Source organism: Glycine soja, chromosome 9 (assembly GCF_004193775.1).
Source record: "Glycine soja cultivar W05 chromosome 9, ASM419377v2, whole genome shotgun sequence".
NCBI classification, from domain to species: Eukaryota; Viridiplantae; Streptophyta; class Magnoliopsida; order Fabales; family Fabaceae; genus Glycine; species Glycine soja.
In genome coordinates, this window is record NC_041010.1 from 42,277,743 (window position 1) to 42,303,948 (window position 26,206).

The following is a 26,206-nucleotide window of genomic DNA, read 5'->3' on the forward strand; positions in this document are numbered from 1 at the left end:
ATAAGAAAGAAAAGACGAAAACCTTGCAGATGGGGCAGATGACTTTGAGGCCAACGGCTCTGGCCTCGAGCTGAGAGCCCTTTCCCTTCTGATTCCTCTCTGCGTTTCGCTTCTGCGCTTCGATCTTCTGCTTTCCCCGCGTCATCTTCTCTCTCTTTTTTTTTTTCTGTGTGCGCGAAAACTTGAAATCGGACGATGAACACAGAAATGAATAAGAAGAAGACGAATGGCGGAGACGTAAGTGGGTCCCACTTTCGTGCCTTCCCTATGAATTATGATTACTACTTCCTATGTTTTTTACCACGTAATTCTATTTCTCTGTAATTTATTGATTATGTCACATCAATATGCTAATTAGTAATTAGTGGTATTCAATGATCTTTATCTGTGTGTTTTCCCATAGAAAAAAAATTCTTACTTACTAACCAGTGCCGTTAGCATTTGCCTAACAAATGAGAGTATTTTATTTTGCCTGTTTTGTCAGTATGTTCAATGATTATATTTTTTTATTGTGGTCAGTGCTGGGTTAATATTTATTTTAATATGATTAAATTTCATTGTAAATAAATATTTTTAAGTATGTAAATTACATTTTAATTTAAATTATGATATAATAGATTAAAACAGATAAATGATTAAGAACCTTAAATATATAACTAAAAAAGGATAATAATTTAAGGATGTAAAATACACTTTTAAATGAATTATAAAGAGAGATGCAGACATGGTGGTTGTGATTGTTTAATTGAAGTAGTTTTTTTCTTCTTTTCTTTTCTGCATATATCAGGAGCAAAAGCCCGTAACAAGGAACAAAACTAAAACAAAGATAAAGAAGTTGCAGCATCAAACGGCACCAAAGGAATAATGAAATCAGGAGGCTCCTTAAAAGCAAAACTTAATTTTTAATTTTTACTGCAATTGAAATATTTAATCCTTAAATTATGTTTGGCATGTCATTTTTAATTAGTTTTTATTTTTTTTAAATACTGAAAAATTTGTTTGACCTTATAAATGTGATTTTGTTTCCAAACATATACGTTTGAAACACTTCCCCCATTAGAAATTCAAACATACCATATATTTTACCTTTATACTATATGAAGAGATTTTGGTAATGCTTCTTGTAATCGTTCAATATGGAGGTCCTCCCACTTACAGTGAGATGATTTGAGATTTTAGTCTAGAGAGACTCTAAAGACTATTAATTTCAACAACATAATGGCATGTATGTTCAAGATATTGACTTTTATATATAATAAGAAATTTAAATATTGTATCTATCATAATTTATATTAAGTCTTAGGAGTTGTTTAGGGAAAAGCCTATTGTGTCCATATTCCATCTGTTGACATGTGTCTATTTTAATGGTTTTTTTTGGTCATTTTTGCTTCAGACTTTGGTTGTTCCACGTCATTTTGGCCTTGCTTCGTTGGTTGACAGGTGAATTTTGGGTTTGCTTCATTTGTTGAATGGGTGCCACTTTCCTCTGCCTTCATCTCAGACTGGTGCTTTCCTCTTTTCTCCTCACCACTCTCGAAACTTCCATTCTCCCCTCTTTTCCATCTTTTGATTTGTTAATGCTACCACATTTCACCAATTTGATTGCCACTTTCTTCGAGTATTCTTTCTGTATGTATTATTATGGATTATTATTTTCTTTTCTTCACTTCCCATAGTATTTTTTTTCTCTCATTTTCTCACAGGCACCGACCCGAGTAGAGTCCAGCTCCGAACCCGTTCACGTTTTTCTACCCCGAATGGACATTCAATTTGTAAGTGCTCGATTCCCTTTCGATTCATGTCACAATCGTTGTACTTGAAGCTCTCCATAGCTCTGAGCGACGATTGGGTTTTTTTTTCTCCCCTTCGATTTTGACTTTTTTTCCCTTTCTTTTTTGTGTTTATGGGTTTGAATTTTTAGGGTTTCGAAGTTTCTACACGTTGCTCTGTTGTTGGGTATTGATTTTGGAGGCGGGGGATAGTATAAATAGGGTTAGGGTTTTCTTCAAAGCATTGGTGGATTGTTGTTAGGGTTTGGTTATTCGTGTTATTGTTGCTGCTGCGCAGAGACGTTTCTTTTTCTTTTTTTTTTTTGTAAGTTTTTTGTGTGCCTTATTTTTTGTTCTCTATTGTTTTTTTTCCTGGTCATGGGTATGCGATTTCTTGGTCCAACAGTTTTTTTTTACATGGTTTTTTGTTGCACATGCAGGTTGTGGACAATGTGAACACCATTATTGCTCCTACTTTGGTTGGCGAGGTTGGTTCAATTTATTCTTACTGACTCAAGTTAGGACTTGCTAAAGGTTATTTGGCTCTGTCTAAATTTTATGTTGCTTTTTGTGACGATGAGCAGGACCCAACTCAGTAGAATGCTATTGACAACTTAATGGTTCAACAACTTGATGGAACTGTTAATGAATGGGGTTGGTGCAAGCAAAAGGTGCTTAGCTGATGGAACTGTTATTCCACGTTACCACGAGTTTGAATTATCATTTTGTTTTTGAATGCATGTTTGGATTTCCTTTTTTTTTTAATTATATAGGTAACCCTTAAATTTTCCCTTTAGTTTTTGCATGTTTGGATTTCCTTCACTATTGTACTCTTCTCTTTCTTCCTGCTTAGGGGGCTCTATTCATTTTTATGGAACATGCATAAATGCTTTCTTCTATGTTTTAGAAAGTCTTGGAAGAAATTGTGGTTAAAAAATTTGTATTAAAAAAAACAAAAAGCAAAAGAACAATAGATACATAGATTTAACATGCAGGCAGAGAGAGTTCCTTATTTTCTATTAGAGAATAGATACAAAGAGTCTCACATGACAGAATCAATGATACAATGAAAATCTTTCCTTTTCAAATTTTAAGTTCCAAAAAGTATCAGATTGGCATAGAAATCAGGCAAAACATTAACAAAGTTCTAGGAATCTCAACATATATTGTTATTATACCTTTGAGATAATCGCTTATGTCTGTCTCCTTTTTATTTGGGTTTTTTTTGCCGAGTTAGTTCTTTTGGTTGATGAAAATAGAACAATGGGTTAATGAAACTATTTACAATATGCAATCCTGTAAAAATAAGAGCAGCATCAATGGTAAATTAAATAGAGACTAAATGTCAGATTTTCTATTGAAAAGATTAAAACATTGGAGGCGCGAAACATGCTATATATATTAATGACTCAGCCTTGGTTTTGGATCTACCTTGGTTTCTTCCTCTGAGTTTCCAGTGACTTCCCTATATTCTATATTTTTATACGGGCATTAAAGCTAATCGATGAAACCTTAATGAAATTGCTTAGTACTTTACTGATATTTCTCAATTCTTCCGAACACGTTCTTTGCTTTGCTCTATTTTTCCTTTTTTTTCCCCTAAATCATGCACATATATTGGCTGATATTAATGTATTGTTGCAGGCTTTAATATGTCGAATTGGTTGCCTCGAGCAGCCAGTGTTAACATGCAAAGCCGGGTGGGGATTCCCATGATTTGTCAGTGTTGGGTTACAAGTGTGAAGTGAAGTTCCACATCGGGTAGAAATGGAAAGGTTGAGCACCATATAAGTGAGGAGAAGACCCATAAACTTGAGCCTTAAGGTTTTGGGTTAGAGTGTGGTGTCAGGTCTCCTTATGTGGTGGCTCATGGTCCACAGGTGTACCCCTCAAATCTCCCCAACAATTGGTATCAGAGCCGATGGTTCAAGTTGGTGATCGGCTCAGACGAGTATGCAAGTACCGCAGGTGGCCAGAATGGCTAGCGGCACAGCGTGCCCCGCAGGTGAAGCGGGGTGGCCAAAATGGCTAGCGGGCAGGGCAAGTACTGCAGGTGGCCATGGCTATACTTGTGGATGATAAAGACTTCCGCTCGAGGGGGAGACTACCATGTGGAAGAGACTCACACTTGAGGGGGAGATGTGTTGGGTTACAAGTGTGAGGTGAAGTCCCACATCGGGTAGAAATGGAAAAGTTGAGCACCATATAAGTGAGGAGAAGACCCATAAACCTGAGCCTTAAGGTTTTGGGTTAGAGTGTGGTATCAAGTCTCCTTATGTGGTGGCTCGTGGTCCACAGGTGTGCCCCTCGAATCTCCCCAACAATTGGTATCAGAGCCAGGTTCGGAGTTGGTGACCGGCTCAAAACGAGTATGCAAGTACCGCAGGTGGTCAGAATGGCTAGCGGCACAGCGTACCCCGCAGGTGAAGCGGGGTGGCCAGAATGGCTAGCGGGCAGGGCAAGTACCGCAGGTGGCCATAGCTATACTCGTGGATGATAAAGACTTCCGAGGGAGAGACTACCATGTGGAAGAGACTCACACTTGAGGGGGAGACGTGTTGGGTTACAAGTGTGAGGTGAAGTTCCACATCGAGTAGAAATGAAAAGGTTGAGCACAATATAAGTGAGGAGAAGACCTATAAACTTGAGCCTTAAGGTTTTGGGTTAGAGTGTGGTGTCAGGTCTCCTTATGTGGTGGCTTATGGTCCACAGGTGTACCCCTCGAATCTCCCCAACAGTCGGCTAAGGTTGCCAAGAATTCTTACAAAAATGAGCAAAGGAATCAATTGTGATTAGCAAAGGGGAGGTAAAAATTGCATCTGTAGGCTCTTCTTAGATGTGGTTTAATGCTGATGACTCAAATGGTTTGCCTGAATTAAGAAAGAATTACAACTATATAATAATTGCTCGGCCCTTGCTATATGGATGCAGGGATGTGCCGGTAGATGAACGTGCAATTATGACAACTTTCTCTTTCTTTTTCCTCCTTTTAAGATCTTTTGAATTTTTTACAATTATAGTTACTGCTTTATGTATCAAAATTGAGTGCTTTTTCTTATGCATCAATATAGGCCTCTGATTTTGTGGCAAAAGCTGTGGATTTAGCAGCCAGAGAATTAATAGCAATTGCATCACCAGGACAAGGTTTAATCTGCGTTGCTTTTTGTCTCTTGCTGTGAATCCTGGTATGTGGCAAATTAAATATAGGCTTCCTGACTCCATCTATTTATAATTTTACCCTTGCTGACTACAAACCAATATCAGCAGTTAAAGGAACTTGGATGGATGGTGAAAGTCTCAATGCTGTACTTCATCTATTTATAATTGGTTCTGATGTTTCTTCACCTGGAAAATTAACTTATTTTTTGTTCGAACAACGTTTGGGATGTTACCTCCTTCATGTTAGAGGGGATATAGCAAGGGTATTAATCTTGAACTACTTGCTTTGCCTGATGACGACGTTCCTAAATTACCCCTTCATATCGGTAATTTAAATTTTAATTCAATTTAGCTATTCTCTGTGGCTTTTGTCGAATTTTAATGGCTTACGTATAATCGACGTAGGTTGTGGATTGGGACTTAGAGGTGAGACAATCTCGGAGAATGGACACCATTGGATTGGGCTTGATATTTCAGCATCAATGCTTAGTATGTTATGTTTTGAAATACTATTTGTTATTCCTATTTATTTTGAACTTTTATATATTTTTTGCTAATTCTATTTATTTTGACCTTTTACTTGGTGACATGGGTCAGGTATATCTATACTATTTACCTTATTTCTGCTTTTGGTGATGGCATTTTCTTTTGCTTCTATTTGCCTGATACTTATACTTTTTGTATGCCTTCTTGCATACTGTTTCGTAATAATTATTTTATTTTATTTCCAGTCATTCTGGCAGTCACATAATAGAGCACTTGCCAGAAGAATCCAGATCCAGGAAGATTGGTAGATTTACTGGAGAGAGCTAGAGTTTCATTGCAGATGATAAGATATTTGGCCTTAGATGAGGCAGATAGAATGCTGGATATAGGTTTCGAGCCACAAATAAGGAAGATTGTAGAACAAGTGGACATGCCCCCAGCAGGTGCCAGACAGACTATGTTGTTCAGTGCTACATTTCCAAGAGATACAGGTTTCATATTCTCTCTATGTTGGCAGGATGTGCCTCACCTTACGTTGTTAGTTGTAAACAATCTTAGGTCCATGTTTTTGTGCATAATGTATTGGCATTCAGGGATCTTTTGATCCTTGATCACTCTTTCCACCTTTATTCTTAGAAGGATTAACATTATTAGAATTGAATGATTGGGATGATAAGTGGCTTGAGAGGTCTAAATAATGCACATGACATGAATATTATTTGTTGGATATATAGCTTACTCATTTCATCTTTTTATTTCGTTGTTTTACTGTTAATATGCAGAGACTTGCCTCTGATTTCCTTTCAAATTATATTTTTCTGGCTGTTGGAAGAATGGGCTCAGGTACTGATTTAATTGTCCAAAGAGTTGAGTATGTTCAAGAATCTGACAAGACAAGTCACCTCATGGATCTTCTTCATGCACAGAAGGCAAACGGTGTACAAGGAAAGGTATTCTCACAGTTCACTGAAAGTGTTATTTTATTTGTTTTTAGCAATTAAATGCAATGAAATACACATTTCCAAGGGCTTATTCGAGTTATTTTGGCCTCAATCAACTGATGTATGCTGATCCATACATCCAGTGGTCTTGGGAAAATGTTCCAAATCAATTGAAATGGGGATTATGCTATGAATCCAATGATGATTTCTTTAGATGATATTATAATAAAATATGAGATATAAGATAGATGGATCAAAAGGTTAAAGAAAAAGGGAAAAAAAATGGCATGAGTTTATTTTTTTTAATAAAATTAATATTTTAATAAATTAATATTTATTGATAAAAAAATATTATGATAGAATATTTTTGTACATGTCTTTGAGAAGTCTTGAGTACTCTTATGTTAGACTGGCATGCAGGTAGTTAATTTGACATGTATCAGTCGACTTTTATTATAAATATAATTACGGTTGCATGTAAGCATAACATATATATAGAAAATTATATTTGAACACTCCTTGAAGTGTAGATATCTTAATAGGGATAATAAGAGAAGAGAAATAAGTGATTGAAATGATTATTAACATAATGTTACAAGAAGAGAGAGCTAAAAATAAATGAAAGATATTAATATTATTAGTGTCTAAATACCATAATTCTGGCATATATAGTTTCTCCATCACAAGAAATAGTGGTTGATAAAAAAGGCATAAAAATGAAAAGAGAGGGGGACAGAGAGAGGGAGAGGGGACAAGTCATATAAGAAATTAATAGTCATTGTTCATTGTTAGCATAGAAATCAAACAAAATTTATTTGTGGATAGCTGGAGTCGAAAGAGAGTAGAAAAAAAAGAGTTTATTGATGATGTATTATTAGTGTACATTTTTTGTGTTGCCAATTAATAAAAATTATCATTGATATTACTGGTTTTTAATAAAGTTATTACAATAAAATAAATTTTTTATTATATATGATGATTTATAATTAAATGATAATCTGAATTATTTTATATAAAGAATACATATTTAATTTTTTTTCAAAAAAAAAGTTTATATGTTATAAATAATACAATATGAAAAAAGGACTGAGAAATAAAAAGTGTTTATAAGGTGTTTGTATTATAATAAATACTCTTTTTAGATAGTATTATAAGAAATACTTAACCAGTGTAATATGATACAGTTAATAAATAATATTGTTTTTTAAAGTATTTTATTAGAAATATGATTTCCATACCTATGTATAACAAAAAGTATTTATTAAGAAAAAAGTTTAATGACTATAATATTAATATAAAATATTTTTATATTATCAATTTATTAAAAATAGTTATATCTAATATCAACAAACTTATTATATATAATAATTTATAATTAAATACACATATATAAATATTTTAAATTTTCAATCAATAACTTATTTTTTTTTAAAAAAAATAAATCATTAAATAAATCTCAATTTAATCTCTCACCGTTAACTAGATATATCTTGCTTTTTAAAAAAAACTACATTAGATGTCTTTGTATATCTTATCTGATCATCCGTAATATAATGGAAGGAAACGTTGATTTGAGGGGGACCCTATCTGGATTGTTACCATGTGGAACAGAAGAAGCGTTGACTGAGTGTAGAGGAATCAGCGTTGAATATTGACTAACTATAGAAAGCTATTCATGATAGCCTGTTGTATTTTGATGATCTTGAAAATAAATTTCTTTGCCTTGCTTTATTTTCCCATTTTTTTCCCCTAAATCATACACACATATCGGCTGATATTAATGTACTGTTGTAGGTTTTGATATGTCGAATTGGTTGCCTTGAGCAGCCAATGTTAACATAATAACATGCATACACAGGAAATGATGTTGGAAGAAAATTTTTGCTTGATGGAGAGGTCACTATTGACACAATTACCGTACTCTTCTCTTTCTTCCTGCTTAGGGGGCACTGTTCATTGTCATGGAACATGCATAAATGCTTTTTTCTATGTTTTAGAAAGTCTTGGAAGAGATTGTGGTAAAAATTTGTATTAAAAATAAAAGTCAGCGAAAGACCAATAGATACATAGATTTAACATGCAGACAGAGAGAGTTCCTTATTTTTCTATCAAAAAATAGATACAAAGAGTCTCACATGACATAATCAATGATGCAATGAAAATCTTCTGGTTTCTGTAACAACTTATTTTTGTGAAGGTCTTTTTTTTTTCTCTTCATATTCTCACAATATTTCATTTGCCATTTACTTTTGTAAAAGTCTCACAATAGATACATATTTTAAATATGATTTCAGAGTCATCACAAAATGTCATAACTTTAAGTTTAGTGATATCAAATATTTTCGGAAATTATATGATCAGGGGACTAAATCTCACTCTCAAATATTCCTCCATCACCCTCAATATTTTGTTTAATTTGATTATCTTTTGTAATATTTTGTATAAATAGTATATTTTATTTTATTCCTGTTATATAATAAAAAATAAAAAATCAACTGACACGTGTTTGAACTTATGTATCTTTTTTACTTTTCTGAACAATTTGAATATTTGACTTTGAACACTAAATATATTATTCATATTAAATCTATTATTATTTGCACGTTGGTTTTTATTTATAAACACCCATTTGGGTAACACCATCACTTGATGCCTACCTTTCTATTAAGAGTGAAAAGGAAGAAGAATTGAAGAAGGAGAAGGGATAAAGCAGAAACACAAACAAAAGCTAGAGGAGCGTGAAAGGTTAACGTCTTATTTATTTAAAGAGTGAAAAGGAAGAAGAACTGAAGAAGGAGAACGGGCAAAGCAGAACAAAACAAAACACGTTGTTAAATTTTTTCCAAAATTCCAATTTTGTCAACTATAGGCGTCCACGTGTCAAATTTTTAAGCTACATTTCAGGGTTTTTCATGTACTTCTCTTTTGGCTTTGCAAATGTGGCTGCAAGTGTGTTTGTTTAGGGTTACAAAACCTTCATTTTTCTGTGGATCATTTGCCTAAGTTTATGTACTTTAACTTGTATATCATTTTAAATTTTCACAAAAATGTAGATATTTGACTTTGAACACTTAATATAATATGTATATTAAATCTCATTATTTTCAAAAAAAAAAATTATTTCCCTTGCAAGACGCATTGCGAAATGGAAGGAAAAGAAAATAATAATCATTTATCATCAATATTTTGTAGTTTCAAACACAATCTTATTATAAATAAATAGTAAGTTTCTTTACTGTTTCACACTATACTTCATTTTATTCCTATTATGTAATAATTTTTTTTTCTATTTTTAGATTTAGTTTCTCTCCTGAATTTTTGTATGAATTTACAAGAGAGCAAGATTTTGAAGTTTTTATGGTTTATGTGGAATCCTCTTTCATGGGTCAGTGGCATCCCCTCATTTTTTAAAATTCATCAAATTTGTAAATAAAATCTTATATTTTTTTAATTTTATTTCATCTATATTTATATAATTAAATCCACTAATTTTATTTTTTATAATTTACTTTCCGCTGACTTAGGGTCTTGGGTGCCATTGCTTTGGCCCATGGAGGAGTAAGTTGATGTATACTTTTAAATTTTCATTATATATTTTGTTGGAAATATTTATTTTGATATTTATGTGTGAATGCACATAATAGAATAGACTTTCAAAATAATGATTTTCATCCCTGATTCAAATTTGTCTTCTAAATGAAGTTTTGTAATAATAATTAGACTCATATGACATTTAAAAAATAAATTCATGTTATTAGTCATATTATTATTATGTGTAGTTGATTTAACTTTAACAAGTGTATTTATTTTTTATTTTATTAATTTGTCAACTTATTATATATTTTTTTTAATGTTTTATTTTTTTATCAGACAGGCAAAACCAAAATAATTCTCGAGTTTTCTTTCCTAATTCTTTTTATTCCCCCCCATTAGAAAACAAACTAAGAAACTATAAAAGAACATAACCTACATAATAATAATAATTATTATTATAATAATAATAATACTAAGGAAAAAGAAACTAAACAAAAATAATTCGCAAGTTTTCTTCCCTAATCCTTTTTTTTCCTGATTAGAAAACTAACTAAGAAACAATTATTTTCTCTCTTATTATTATTATTATTATTATTATTATTATTATGCAGGCTTTGTTGTTCTATAGTTTCTTAGTTTGTTTTATAATCAAAAGGTAACTTTTTTTCTTTTATTTCCTGTAATTTTTATCATGTATTTCTTTCTCTTATATGTTTGGTTTCTTTGAGCCAAATCATTATTTTCTTTTGCTTTTGATGAATGTCTAACCTCTTTTATGTAGTTTTAAGCATATTAGAAATCAAATAGTAAGTTTACGGTCAATATATGAAAAAAGGATTATAGAAATTAGCATTTAATATTTTATAATTTCAAGCACAATATTATTATAAATAATAAATTTCTTTATTATTTCACATTATATTTTATTTTATTCAATAAAAAATAAAAACTCAACTAACCGTAGGTACACGCATGGATATGCACGGGTCACCAACTAGTTTTTAACAATGGACAGTATAAAAATATTTCCCTTTACATTACATGAAAATTATTTTCTTTACAAGACAATTCTGAAAATTTTACTAATATTAAAACAACTAAAACCTTTCATAAGTTATTTATATTATTCTGTAAGATTATTTCACATCTTGTAGTTATATTAATTACTAATATCATACATTATATGTAGGGAGTTTCCAATAAGTGATGAGCGTTATTAGAATTAAGAAACTACTGAATATCCAATAAGTGAGATGTATATAACGGTGACAAATATTATAACAGTGAACTTCACATAACATAACCTACAATATATAAATTCTCAAAATGAGCTTGAACTTTCTCAAGAGAGGAAATTAGACTAAAGAAATAGAGATTTTAGATTTCATTATAACCAAAAACAAATAGAGAAAAAAAATGGGATTATGGTTTTATCTTCTTGCATGTATTTCTACCTATATACTTCTTCAATCCCTTCACAAAGTCATCCGCAATAAGAGGCTACCACCAAGCCCTCCTGCCATACCCATCTTAGGTAACATATTTTGGCTCCTTAAGTCATCAAAGAATTTTGCTGATCTTGAACCTGTCCTTCGCTCTTTACGTTCCAAGTACGGTAACATTGTTTCCATTCACATTGGTTCTACACCTTCCATTTTCATAACATGTCACGAAGCTGCTCATAGAGCACTTGTTAAAAATGGCACTATCTTTGCTGATCGTCCTTTGGCTCTTCAAACCACCCAAGTTTTCTTCCCTAACCAATACACCGTTACTACTTCTCCCTATGGCCACAATTGGAGGTTTATGCGCCAAAACTTAATGCAAGTAATTCAACCTTCTAGATTAAGTTTATATTCTCATTGTCGAAAATGGGCATTAAGTATATTAAAGAAACATATTCTAGATGAAATTGAGCTGGGGAATAAGGCCATAGCAATTGATAGTTATTTCAATTCTACATTATATGCTTTATTTTCATATATATGTTTTGGAGACAAATTTGATGAGGAAACCGTTAGGAATATCCAGAGGGTGCAACATTGTTTTCTTCACAATTTCATTAAATTCAATGTGTTGAATTTCGTACCGGTCTTGTCTAAGATCGTGTTTAGGAGATTGTGGAGAGAGATCTTGGGAATTCGTCAAAGTCAGGTGAATGTGTTCCTCCCTATCATAAAAGCACGCCATGAGAAAATAAAAGGCAAGGTAGGTGTTAAAGATGAGAATGAAGAAGAGTTTAAGCCTTATGTGGATACCCTTTTTGATATGAAACTCCCTAGCAATGGATGCAAGCTAAAGGATGAAGAGTTGGTGAGTATGTGTGCTGAGTTTATGATAGGTGGCACAGACACAACGGTTACGACGTGGATATGGACCATGGCGAATTTAGTGAAGTACCAACACATACAAGAGAAGTTGTTTGATGAAATTAAGGAAGTTGTGGAACCTGATGAGGACATTGAGGTGGAGCATTTGAAAAGGATGCCTTATTTGAAGGCTGTGGTGTTAGAGACCTTAAGGAGGCACCCTCCGGGGCATTTTATATTGCCTAGGGCAGTCACACAGGACACTGTTATGGACGGTCATGATATACCAAAAAATGCAATTGTGAATTTTCTTGTGGCTGAATTTGGGTGGGATCCAAATGTGTGGGAAGATCCTATGGAGTTTAAACCAGAGAGGTTTTTGAGGCATGGTGGAGATTCTAAATTTGATCTGAAAGGGACTATAGAGATCAAAATGATGCCTTTTGGTGCAGGAAGGAGAGTTTGTCCTGCAATTAGTATGGCAACACTTCACCTTGAGTACTTTGTGGCCAATTTGGTGAGGGATTTTAAATGGGCACTTGAAGATGGGTGTGAAGTTGACATGAGTGAGAAGCAGGCCTTCACTATTGTGATGAAGAATCCTTTGAGACCATGTGTGTCTCTAAGAAGCACTTGAAGACACATAGATACCAGCTAGGATCCCAACTCATCTTTTCCAACCCCTCTTAAAAAAAGAAAATAAAAAATAGAAGAAAAAGTTTTATTTTATTTTATTTTGTGTAATCTTGAAGGATCAGTTGTAATTTGTAAAACTTTTTTATACTATCCCTGCACAAGTTTGACAACTGTTTTGTTCTCATTATGTGTCATGCCCATATATATAGTTTTATACTATTATCTGCAGAGTTTAAACATTCTTTGCACTAGTAAAGTTGCTTTCAGATGTCAATGCCCAGGCATGCTTGCACACAAATCCTCATAGTTAGAGCAAGCATATATAAGATAATGATATATATATTGAGGTATTAAAATGTTGCAAAGATCTATTTAATCTTTTCAAATTTTTTATCCTAATTGTTACCTTAAAGAGGTGGATTACATGCCAACTAAATTCATACATGCAAAAGAAAATCGTTCATACTCAATTCATGATGTGTTGAGCTAAGTCCCATTACGGTTTGAATGAGCTACCATAAATGTAAGTTAACATAAATTATGATCTGTTCTATTACCCGTTTTAGCATAAATGTAGCTAAAACAGAGTGAATCAATTAAGGATTATATTAAACGGTCTCATATTATACTTTTAGGCTTTTAGCATATAAATTGGTGCTATGTACTAATTGAATAACCAACTCAATAGTCCCGAATCCTCCCTGAGAACCAGAAAAGATTTCCTAATGGTGGATCATGCATGAACCAAACATTGGATTCAAGTTAAGAGTCTTGGCTCAGAACTATATATCCTCACATGTCAGGTTTATGATTATGGTCATTGCACAGTTTAACGTAAATTCATATGAATTTAATGTGACACTCACGCTGCTATTTCACCTCCTGAAATTAAAGGGTGAAAGATGTTATTATATTGATGTCTTGAAAGCTGAAACTAATATAGTTTGGTAGGTTGGCTATGAAAGATTTCTAGCAAGTAAATGACAAAACATTTGTCTTTGTTGCTGATCATACGTTTGGTAAAGGATTGATCACATTTGTTTTGTTACTCTTGTTCTTTCACTTCTTTTTTCACGCTCCTTTCTTAATACAACTACTAATGGTGGTAACAATAATGCATGATGTTTTTATCTTTGAGAATTTGGTATTGTATGGGTCAAACTGAGGCAGAATATGGTTTCAGTATGAAATGATTAGCATTCTTTAATTTGTTTATGGTTAGAATTTTCGTACCAAATCACTCCTTTACACATTTGTAATCAGCTTACTTCTAATTCCTCACATGCTGTTCCTCATTTATTTATGTTTGCCTATGATCCAAGTGCAAAGCATTCTTCACATATCCAAGGACATACAACCTCATTCATAGCCACGTCTCTTTAGTCTGTAGTATATAAGGATAAGTAAGTTAATACCTAGAAAATTTGAGAATACAAAGCTTCTTAATTGACAAGGTAACTTTCTTGGATTGATGTTCATCACCTCATTATTTTCCTAATTGATTGTCCTTTTAAATTATTGTAATTTCTTTAGCTACCCTATATAGTACCGTTACTAATGATATATATTTTATACTTGATAAACACTAATATGCATTGCACTTGAGATAAATTGTCTGCATATAGTTTTTGGTATCATAGTTAAACCAAAGTAGTATAAACTGTCCTGTAGCTTCTTCTATAGCAGCTTTATAATTTATTAGTCTATCTTCTGAAGCATTGAGAAATAGGGTCTAAACTACATTGAATATTCTAATGCTTTAGTGCAAGTCTAACATTCATGTTTCATTTACAGGCCCAAGGTGAGGGACATCGAGATCAAACATGTAATAGTGTGTTAAGATGATATTTCTAAATCAGGTATATATGAACCTAGACATAATTATACTTGTATAGAAAAACAGATCACAAATGTGCTAATTAATAAGATTAAAAAACCTTTTGACTTAAATTTGTTTTATGCAATTTGTAGTGGACGGTTAAATGGAGTATGCTGCAGGGCACATGGTTATTTGCAATATCCGTGAACTGTTACTTGTTTTGGTGATGTTTGTATTTGGTTGAGAGAGAGAGAGAAAGAGAGAGAGATTAGTATAAGGTGTATAGACAATGCAGTATTAAAGGGTCCCATGAAGAATGGGCATCCACTAGCAACTTGGGCGCAGGTTTTGTCTCATGTACACTTATGAAATTTAAACTATCTATTTCAATTTTCAAGTAATTTTATATTATTATCCAACATTGTATTATTATATCATTAAATAAATTCATAAATATATTTAATATTAAATTTATTGAATTAATATATTATTAGCCAACGGTATAAACTTTTTTACATTAAAATAATTTATATTTTATTCTATATTTAATTTTTATGAGTTATTCTTTTAGCAAAATTTATAAGTAATCACTTACTAAACACAGATACATGCTATTTTATCATATATTGTTACATATTTATTTAATTACTACAATTAATATGTAATGATTTTATTTTTATAATGTTATAGTTATAAAAATATCCAAAAACTATTTTTCCTGAAATTTACATAATTTTATAAAATATAACAAGCAGCAAGTTTGATATCAATTTTATAAACTAACGAATAGTAATTAAATCACATAAGTAAGAAAATGATACATACATACATTCGTATACATATATATATATATATATATATATATATATATATATATATATATATATATATATATATAAGTAAGAAAAGGAGAGTTCGAAAGCTTGTTTTAACTTATATTTTAGTTTCTTTAAATTTATAAATAAATTTACATTTTGGTATGCAGTTTATGGACATGGAACAGCTTAAAAATGCTAGTTATACGTTATCCTACATATATATATATATATATATATATATATATATATATATTATTTTACAGAAATAAAGTTATTTCGTTTCAATAAAAATAAAAACAACAAAACCAAGTTGAGGATACCAATAAAAAGATGGGTTTAGAGTCACTTTTATCATAAAAAATGTAATTCAATGTCAAAAAAAATCTTTGAAATTGTAATTTGTTTGATACTTTAATCTTGTAAAAAAAAAACTTACATTAAAGTTATATATGTAACATGATATCTAAAGATGTATACGTAGATGATAGACGTTAGTCTAATTACTATTATTTTGATTCTTGACCCGAGTGTCAATTGTGTAAAATAATTTATTAAAAATATTACGTGTGTAAAGTGCAACGAAACATGAGAGAGAAGAGGTTGAATCATATTTTTTTAAGGCTTTTTGAGTTCAATTATGTTTTTAATTCTTGAAATTTAATGTGAAATCGGTTTTGGTCTCTCAATTTTTTTAAAAAAATTTAATTCTTCAATTTTTTTTAAAATGTATTTTAGTTTGTTTGCTTTAAAATATGTATTTTAAAAAATAATAATAAAAATAAGATTTTTTAAAAACATTTAGAAAATTTGAAAAACAATTCATTATAATTTATTTAAATATTAATTATGGATATAAATTAAAAGTTCAATTATATATATATATATATATATATTATATCAATATATATTTAATTTTTTAAAATTAGTATATGTTTATATTTTTTTAATGAAATATCTAAATTGTGTCATACTATAAGAAAGAAAAACTATTTATTTATATAAATATTACATAAATAACATTAAATTCGACATTAATACTTCATCTTGATTCTAGTGTATTTATTTACATATACAGAGTTATATAGATAAATAGATATACATTTGTTTTTTTTTTTTAAATGTGTGTGATAAGCTCATTTGTTTAGATTTTGAATAACTAAAGTTATCCTATTATATAAGGAAAAAAAATATATTCACATACTTGTATTAAATGTTACATTAACACTTCTTATCCAGTTTAGATATATAGTTGTAAAACACATAATCAAATACAATAATACTACCTTTGAAAAAAATGTTTAAGCGAAAAAGCAGGGATAAGTGTTGTTGTAATGTAATGCAATGGTATTACAGGCGTCATTTTGGTGTGCTGTGTGAGCTGTGACGGGGTTGCGTAGGCGTCGGTCGCACGTACGGCGTGTGGATGTTCTCACGTGCGGAACAGCCTTGCTTTGCTCCCATTGGTTCCCCTTTAATTCCCCAACATAGCAACAACTAGCACAAGCATTAACATTAGCAACCATCTATTCACACGCTCACACTCACACGCACACTCTTTGGAATCACAGAAAGAAATCTCAGACACACACACACAACGCAGTGAGAGAGAGTGAGGGTTTTTATTTTAACGTTTTCGTTGTTATTCCTTTACAGCTCAACCTGCATTTCTCTCTCACACACTCGCATCTCAGATCGAAATCGAGGTCACTGAGTGAGTGAGTCGTGTTTAATTTTCTCTCTCTTTCTCAGCTTCCTCTATTTTCGCCATCGCTGTTCCTGCAATTCTGGCGCCGGATTAATTTACTTTGATTTTATGTTTTGCGCATTCAATGCTTTTGATTTCGATTGAATTTCTCTTTACTCTACTGTGTGTGCGAACTGCGAAGCTTTTCTAGCTGTTTACCTAGTGTGCTTCCGTGCTACTTTTTATTCTTTCGCTATCTAGATAGAATCGTGCTTGTGTTGCTGAGCTGAAATTTTTTTAACTGAACTTGAAGCATTTGCTCCTATTGTTTTATAGTATTATTGATTTTGTTCGTATGCGTCGTTTTTAATTACAATATAGAAAACTAATTTTGTGTTTTTATTTACTCGGTGAGGTTATGTTACATGTTTACTGGTTTTTTTAGTGTTATGTGAATAACTGCCGAAACAGAATTTATTTTTTGTCCGCTGTTATTAATTTCCGTTGATGAGTTTGTAATAAATGATATAATGATGATTCTTGTCTGTTGTAATCTCAGCATAGTTTTTTCCCCCCCCTTTTTTTGTTGTTGCAGGAAGTGTTTACGTTATTCTGCGCTGTTGATGTTCATACAAACTAGATAGCTACATGGTGGAGAGAGACATTTTTCTCATATGACTTCTATTAGCTATATTATTATTGAGCGGTGTTGCTATGGGCATTTGTCTTTGGAAATGGCAATGGCCGTGGCTTCTTTATGTTCTGCTGATACATGTTGTAATCTATAAAAGCGGAGCAATCACCCCCGATGGTATGATCATGATTCTTATATATATATATATATATATATATATATATATATTTCTTACACTTCGATTTAACTATTATTTTAGAGGCTGTTGTTGAATAGGATATAATCTTGCTTCCAATATGATCACTCACATTAAGCATTTCTATTACACATCAAAATTTGGACATAATCATACATATATTTATAATGTTCCTCAGTCTGACTGAAACTATTCATTATGCTTCCATAATAATTTCTTTGAACTAGATTTTACGAAATTTACTACACAACTTTACTATCTTATGCATTCATTCTTTCATGGGACTGGATTGAAATTAGCATTTAACTAGTTTCATTAGGAAGATTCCTTTTCATGTGCACAATCATTTTGATAGCATATTGTATTCTCTCACATGTGTAGGTGAGGTGCTTCTCAGCTTTAGGACATCAGTTGTTAGTTCTGATGGTATCCTATTACAGTGGAGGCCAGAGGATCCTGACCCATGTAAATGGAAAGGAGTGAAGTGTGATCCGAAAACCAAAAGAGTAACACATCTGTGAGTTTTGTTGTAGATCATAAGACATTTCTTGTCTAGCACCTACTATAAGACAGTTTTCTAGAGATGAAAGTGTTTGATTGACTGATGTAGTTTGTCACATCTATTAATTAAAGGGTAAATAGATTGTATTGTGTTGGTTTTGTTTATAAATATGGCATACCTGACTTATACTATGCTTAATTCGATTTTTTTTACCACATCTATAACATATATAATCTGATTTAGACTATAGGTTTTGTGAACAAATCTATTGCCTTAGTCTTACATCTAGTGCTGATTGTAAATTTCTCATAAACCATTAGGCCATTTTCAGTTTCTTATTGCTATAGTCTATATGATGTTGTTATAGCTCAATGCCAGACTTAAATTCTTCCACCCTAGTGTGTTCATCCCCCTTTTCTTTTATGGGTTTTGTATTGGAGTAGGGCTTTTGTTACAGCAGGATAGGATGCACTGTTTTTAGGTGTAAATTTCCTTGAAAGTTGAAAGGTTGCATCTGTATAATACTTTGGTTACAGAACTTCTTAGTTTTAATGACAGGAGACTTGCTGACAGTTTTGTCTGGAATTCTTTATCTAACATTGCTTTCATTGGTGATGTTGTAGGAGTCTATCTCACCACAAGTTAAGTGGGTCTATATCACCTGACCTTGGGAAGCTAGAGAATCTGAGGGTTCTGTATGTATTTTTAAAATTTTGATTGCATATATCTTTTATTTTAAGTTATTTGATACATTTACGTAATTGCGTATTTCATGATAATGTATCTGTTGTAGTGCTCTTCATAACAACAACTTCTATGGGACAATTCCATCAGAATTGGGAAATTGCACTGAATTGGAGGGAATGTATGTATTAACTTTGGTTCATTTGCCAAGTTCTGTTCCATTCTTTTTTGTTTTTGTATTTACCTCAGAAAATTATCTGCTTTTATGTTAGTTGTTGATGATATTAAGATAACTCAAACTGCCAAAATCATCTCACTTTTGTTAAGTGTTAACTTGAATTTAATGTACATACTTATTCAGATTGCTTGTTACATATATATGTGTGTGCGTGTGTGCAATCTCTATTGCATTTACTACAAGAATTCTTATATTCTTCATATTTACTCATTAACTTATAGTATGGCATTTTGCTGTTAGTGTCTCCCATAACTTCCTTTTCAGAAACAAATCTCTCTAATATAAGTTATATAACTACTTGATCTTGTTCTTTATTTGAGGTTTAAGTTTGGTAAATCCAATTGTTCTATGTTGCTACTTGGTAATAACTGCTAATTTTGGTTGTACAGATTTTTACAGGGTAATTACCTTAGTGGAGTGATTCCAATTGAAATAGGAAACCTTTCACAGCTTCAAAATTTGTGAGTTTGTCTTTTAGTTTATGCTTCTCTTTGTTGTTTGTATATAATTATTGGGTGTGGATTAAACACTATGAATATTGTAGAGCACATTCATTCTGTTTTCATTTGAAGAATAAATAGCCTAAGAGTGGGCACTGAAAGAAAAAAGGGAAAGAAAAAGTAATATTTGAGATGATTATCTGGCATTTATGAGTGAGTGGTGGGTATATTCATGCATGCAATGTGTCAGCTAATTTGGAGATGGGAGTAGTGTGCAGTAGTTTAGTTATTTGGTGATCTTTCTAGTTCTTCCTTTTTTAAATAAATTCAAATTTGATAGTTTTGGCATTACAGTCTTACAAAGATCATATTTATCAACATATCACCCTATTTTACAGGGATATATCAAGCAATTCCCTCAGTGGGAATATTCCTGCATCACTTGGGAAGTTGTATAATCTCAAAAATTTGTATGTAGGCTTTCTTTTCTGCCACAATACTTCTTTCTTTATTATTTTGTTATTTTATTTTAAACAAGAATGAATCTTTTACTATTGTGGTCATGTCTCTGAAGCAATGTGTCAACCAATTTTCTGGTTGGACCTATACCTGCTGATGGTGTCCTTGCCAACTTTACTGGAAGCTCGTAAGTACAACCTTTTCTGTTTATAGATGTTCTGTTAGTTAAGTGCTGATGCTTTCCTTTTATTAAAGTTGAATTTTAGTTAATATATTTATATTAATCTATTTTTTTTCCTGGTTAGCTTGCTAGTTACTCATTTAAATTGTGAAAAATTGCTCATTGTATTTTCTCTTTATTAGGAACATGAAATAACATGAAATCGCAGATGTCTGTAAGCATAAATTAAATATTAAATATTATATATGACTATGCATTAACTTTGTCTGGATTTATGATTATTTTATTACGTTATGCCGTTTGGTATTTTTATAGATGTATTAAGTCTTGACATTAATATTGTCAATAATTATGTTTTAAATGTTTATATCTTTATCTTTTGTGATTAATGATATTAGACTATTCTAATGTAATAGTCAATCTCTATGGAACTAGATCTATTTTCCAATTATTGAGACAAGTGTGCCTTGTTGCAGATTTGTTGGGAATCGTGGTTTGTGTGGAGTGAAAATAAATTCAACATGTAGAGATGATGGTTCGCCGGATACCAATGGTCAATCTACTTCCTCAGGTAAAGCTGCATGCTTTTGAATCTCGTGTTTAACCCTTCATTTGATCTCATGCCCACTTTCTTTGTTTTAATGATGCATTCTTTTTTTAATATGATTTTTTTAAAGTAGAAACGCAAGTAATGGAACTATTGCTTTTGTAATATTTACCCAAGTTTCTTTTTCCTTTCTTGAATATTTCTTAATAATGCATGCGGACAATTTCATAGTATGTCTCACTTTTGATGTTGGCACAAGCCCTAAATGGACTTAACTACTCAATTTTGTGTTCACGACAATGGTTTTGACTGTATTGTATATAGTACTTACTGTCAATTTAATCACATTGTCATGCATACCATTTTGATTTTATTGCTTCTCTTTTTAGACCAAAATCAAATAGGAAAGAAGAAATATTCTGGCCGGCTGCTCATCAGTGCATCAGCAACTGTGGGAGCTCTACTTTTGGTGGCACTTATGTGCTTCTGGGGTTGTTTTCTTTATAAGAAGTTTGGCAAAAATGACAGAATAAGTCTGGCGATGGATGTTGGTTCAGGTTTACTCTATCTCTCTGTAGCTTGCATACAGACCTATTTGAGTTATCTTTTTTCTACTTTACATTGAAAAATCCTTAAAAATTAGAATGCCCAAAATGTCTTGTAGGTGCATCAATTGTGATGTTTCACGGAGACCTACCATATTCTTCAAAAGACATCATTAAGAAACTAGAGACTTTGAATGAGGAACACATAATAGGGATAGGGGGATTTGGAACTGTTTACAAGCTAGCAATGGATGATGGGAATGTATTTGCTTTGAAAAGGATTGTAAAGCTGAATGAGGGGTTTGATCGTTTTTTTGAGAGGGAGCTTGAAATTCTTGGTAGCATCAAACACCGTTATCTAGTGAATTTACGAGGATATTGCAATTCACCTACGTCAAAGTTGTTAATATATGATTACCTACCAGGTGGTAGTCTTGACGAAGCACTTCATGGTAAGATCCCTATTTGAATACTTAACTATATTTTGATCATCATATCAATGCATGAAACAGCTGTATTTTTGGGTACAAGTGTGGGCATTTAAAGGGGGGTATGTGGTAATTAAAGAGTAGATGCTTCATGTGATAATTATCATTTGGTGCTCCTTATAAACCAGCCAAACTCTTAAGAACCCTTAGCTACTCTCTCAAAATAGGTCACAACAACATAAATATCTATGGTAATTTGTTATGAGCATTCATTATTAAACAAATATAGCAATCTTTTCTTCATCGTAGCAGCTCATGTGAATTTTCGATATGAAATGCCCACTCAACTGAATTATTTTCAATAGAACATTTTGCTGCATAATGATTAGGTTATTATAACTTATATTTGCTTGGGATATCATGGTATTATGCTTCAGATGTTTGGTTTTTAAATAACATTATCTATGCTGCACTAGTTGATACAAATTCAATTAACATGGAAGGTAAGATAGCAACTAGCAAGCATTGTGGCTCTGCCTAGATGACAATCCTTCCAGTCCTAAGAGCACAATATCATATTGTATGATAGATGTAGCAGACATCAATAATCTGAAAGTATTATTTCTGAATGGTATGCTTTGTACAATAGTGTTTACACCTTATAGGTAAATGCCCTTTATAACTAGTTTCCTGGAAAGGGGCTAAAATTACAAGGAGCAAGATCTGTCCTGAAAAAGAAGTTTCATTATTTTATTTTATTTTTAATTGTTACTTCTTAAATCCTGTTCAATCTGGCTTTCTTTGGTTGCCAATACGATGCACTATTTTTTTAGTTTGTTCAATTGGGTATATTCCTAAAGCTTGTTCATTGGCAGAAATTTCATACAGATTCTAATATGTTTGAAGTGGATGTTATGTAGCAATCTCATTTATAATCTTATCAGAAGATGTGTTTTCCTTTTGAAATTTACATCTTCAGTGTATCGTATCTTTGCTTAAATCAATTTGGGGGGATAATGATGTTTGTGATGCATTGAACAGAAAGAGCTGATCAACTAGACTGGGATTCGCGCTTGAATATAATCATGGGAGCTGCAAAAGGGCTTGCCTACTTGCACCATGATTGTTCCCCCAGGATCATACACCGAGACATAAAATCTAGCAACATTTTACTTGATGGAAACTTGGAGGCTCGGGTCTCTGATTTTGGACTTGCCAAACTTCTGGAGGATGAAGAATCTCACATCACCACTATTGTTGCTGGAACATTTGGTTATCTAGCTCCAGGTAAGCAAAGCACAATGAATATGATATTTGTCAGATAGATAGTTGGCCGGGGCATGATTTGTGGTATTTAGCATTTAAACTATTAATGAAGTTCTTTGTTGTTGAAGGACTTGGCCTTGATTAACCTTGAACTAGAAAAAGTGTCCAGTTCCTCATGAGAGCACAAGAACAACTTAGAAGAGAGAGGAGAAGAACCCTAGTTGTTGCAAGAGAGGCAAAAGTCTCCCTTAAGGGTTTTTAAACCCTTTTTATAAGTAGGGTTTCTAAACCGGCCCTAAGGTATAATAAAAACAAAAGATCATAAAGGAGGCCCAAAATACAATAAAAATATCAGAGTTCCTAAGTTAGGTCCAAAAACATAAAAACTAAAATATCTTAATTAATCCTTACACTCCACAAGTGTCGTGCACTCCACCGGGAGATGTGATCTATAGCTTCTTGTTTCCATACTCCATTCAATCCCAATTACTTCCATCTTATACAAAGGTTGAAATTCCTTCCCACATAGAAAACAAACAAAAGAGCAGTAACATGAACTAAGAAGATAAAACTATGTAAAATTACCAAGAATATATATCCCCAAATGCACTAAGAATCTGAAGAAAAAAAATCAGAAATAATAATTAAATTGAGATGCATTAGAGAGGGTGAGTGAACCAATGTTCCCAAACTAACCAATGAAACATGAGGAAAATGACTGAATATGATTACAACTTTTATTATTTTTAGTTAACACAAAGTAAAGTAGCTGCTAATGATCATAGTGTTGGAGATGAGGGGAAGAACATACACACACACTAGAGAGAAAATGAGAGGAATGGTAGAAAATCTTATTGATCACACACTCAGTTATGTTCACTGTGTTACACATAGGTATTTATACACAAGTCACTTATATTAGGTCGCATAACAGTAACTACTGAGCTAACCACTCTAACAAATAATGTTAACCACTTATCAATAAAACTGTACTTAACTATATGCCTAACAGAGTTAACCACTAAACACATGAGTTAACACTTTGAATTACCCTGCAACACATAGATGTGTTGGGCTTTTCACAATTTTGCGACATTAAAAATGTGGGTTATATGTTTGGGGTGTGCTAAAATTTGGGTATCTTTAGACTTAGTTTTGCATTTTAACTTCATGGTTGTCTGAGCAAGCTTCTGTTACTTCATGACAGAGTATATGCAAAGTGGCAGAGCAACTGAGAAGTCTGATGTGTATAGCTTTGGTGTGTTGACACTCGAAGTGCTGAGTGGAAAGCGACCAACAGACGCAGCATTCATTGAAAAGGGCCTCAATATTGTTGGTTGGGTATGTCATTCACACAAATATTAGATTTTAGTACAAGTTATGATCTCTTTCTAGTTTTTTGTTTTTTTAAATAACTAAATATTTTTTATTTTAATTTTTAATATAAACACACATTGAGTATCTTTTGTTAACTGAGACTATACGACCTTATGTTTTACAACGGGCTTCCTTATGGCTGCCACTAATCAGCAGAGTGGGTTGAGTGAGTGTTACATGGTAAAATAATTGTAATTTATTATCATTTTGTTGGGTTTGGCTCTTTTAAAATGCATCCCACACTTAGAGGGTAAAGTTTGGAGTGATAATCTTTCACTTGTAATACAATGATTGTGATTTTAACAATTTCGTAATTTGCTTAACACATGCATATATTTTAACAATTTTACCACTATCAACGGATGATTTTCTAATCAATGGTGATCACTCTGCACTATACCCTCTAAAGTGCACCATGCACTTAGAGGAGCCAAATTCCATCTTGTTTTAGTACATACATAAGCTGTGTAGTTGTTATGTGATTACTAACCAAGCCAATCATGTCTTAGTTGCTATTCTAATGAGTAATCGATCACCATTCTAATGCCACATATTTGTCATTGTTGCAGTTGAATTTTCTAATTACAGAAAATAGGCCGAGGGAAATTGTCGACCCTCTATGTGAAGGGGTGCAAATGGAGAGCCTTGATGCCTTGCTCTCTGTGGCTATTCAGTGTGTTTCCTCAAGTCCAGAGGATCGACCCACTATGCACCGAGTGGTGCAATTGCTTGAATCAGAGGTCGTAACTCCATGCCCTAGTGACTTCTACGACTCCAACTCCGATTAGAAAGCTTGCAAAGACAAACTTAAATTATGTTGTTGTGTTTGCACCCATGTCACTGCAAATTCCTTGCAAGTCAGAAGCGACTATAGAGGCTCAGAATCTGCAGTGTTACTTTTCATCTCAGTTGCATTCATTCTTAACTGGAATTATAATGAAAGAGGCCCTTCATTACACCACTACATGATAGAAGTTGTTTTGGTTCTCAGTCACATGTCATCATTGGACATGTTCATACATTTTCGTCTTTGTGAATGGAGTTGCATGTGTTACTCGATCGGTGGTCTTCCTCGTGTTTATTTTTCCTCTATTTTTTTTCTCTCTCTCTTTCTCTTTGCTAGCATTGTAATCTTTGTTACATTTGTTCACTCCAATTTAAGTGTATATGAATGTGTACAAGTTCAGGTGACCCACTCTTGCAAGTGATTCTTGTTATTTATTTTTGTAATATATGTCCCATAAAAGAATCCATCTAATGAGTGTGGTTCTCACTTCTCAGGTTGTGTTTTTATTTTTTCCATCCATTTGTGTTTTTATTGTTTTTCAATCTCTCTTACAATTACAGACTGCAGTCTTACTCTTTTACACTTATTGCATTGGGCTGACGAAAGTACACTTTTTTTCTTTTACAAAAAACAAAAAAAAAAAGTTGTTCAATAGCAAAGGGTTCCACTAAATGGGAGCACTTTAAGGATGACCCATACTAACGTTTTGAGAGGACCCACATCTGAAAAATTTGCTTGTAATTTCTATTAAAAAGGGTGGAAATAGA

General features: G+C 32.4%; 2 protein-coding genes and 2 long non-coding RNA genes across 6 annotated transcripts; all 4 read left to right on the forward strand.

Annotated features, from left to right (window-relative positions):
- Positions 1–1,390: 1,390 nt before the first annotated feature.
- LOC114425642 lies at positions 1,391–3,977 on the forward strand. Of its 2 annotated transcripts, XR_003669260.1 has the most exons (5): positions 1,391–1,505; positions 1,704–1,772; positions 2,210–2,257; positions 2,354–2,440; positions 3,414–3,977. It is a non-coding gene; the product is annotated as an uncharacterized LOC114425642 (long non-coding RNA). The 2 variants fall into 2 exon arrangements; XR_003669261.1 differs by lacking the exon at positions 3,414–3,977 and having other exon boundaries at positions 2,354–2,629.
- Positions 3,978–4,020: 43 nt separating this feature from the next.
- Positions 4,021–8,537, forward strand: LOC114425524. The gene is made up of 5 exons (XR_003669236.1): positions 4,021–5,254; positions 5,334–5,417; positions 5,660–5,905; positions 6,197–6,364; positions 8,150–8,537. It is a non-coding gene; the product is annotated as an uncharacterized LOC114425524 (long non-coding RNA).
- Positions 8,538–11,305: 2,768 nt separating this feature from the next.
- Positions 11,306–12,878, forward strand: LOC114366984 (cytochrome P450 89A2-like). Its single transcript, XM_028324042.1, has one exon. It carries the CDS (start codon positions 11,306–11,308, stop codon positions 12,833–12,835), a length of 1,530 nt encoding a protein of 509 aa, XP_028179843.1. The 3' UTR covers positions 12,836–12,878.
- A 4,091-nt stretch (positions 12,879–16,969) lies between these two features.
- LOC114424963 (LRR receptor-like serine/threonine-protein kinase FEI 1) lies at positions 16,970–25,932 on the forward strand. Of its 2 annotated transcripts, none has more exons than XM_028391662.1 (14): positions 16,970–17,186; positions 17,751–17,966; positions 18,367–18,502; positions 19,111–19,182; positions 19,281–19,352; positions 19,799–19,870; positions 20,248–20,319; positions 20,424–20,495; positions 20,966–21,060; positions 21,426–21,593; positions 21,701–22,033; positions 23,051–23,296; positions 24,483–24,616; positions 25,222–25,932. In XM_028391662.1, the coding sequence occupies exons 2-14, from the start codon at positions 17,870–17,872 to the stop codon at positions 25,438–25,440; spliced, it is 1,788 nt and encodes a 595-aa protein (XP_028247463.1). In that variant the 5' UTR covers positions 16,970–17,186; positions 17,751–17,869; the 3' UTR covers positions 25,441–25,932. The 2 variants fall into 2 exon arrangements, with proteins under 2 accessions (XP_028247463.1, XP_028247464.1); XM_028391663.1 differs by having other exon boundaries at positions 16,970–17,182.
- The last annotated feature ends 274 nt before the right edge of the window (positions 25,933–26,206 follow it).

Coding starts and splice junctions, on each gene's coding strand:
- LOC114366984 (XM_028324042.1), top strand. CDS start 11,306: ATGGGATTATGGTTTTATCTTCTTGCATGTATTTCTACCTATATACTT.
- LOC114424963 (XM_028391662.1), top strand. CDS start 17,870: ATGGGCATTTGTCTTTGGAAATGGCAATGGCCGTGGCTTCTTTATGTT. Junction 20,496..20,965: donor GCCAACTTTACTGGAAGCTC/GTAAGTACAACC, acceptor GCCTTGTTGCAG/ATTTGTTGGGAATCGTGGTT. Junction 21,061..21,425: donor TGGTCAATCTACTTCCTCAG/GTAAAGCTGCAT, acceptor TTCTCTTTTTAG/ACCAAAATCAAATAGGAAAG.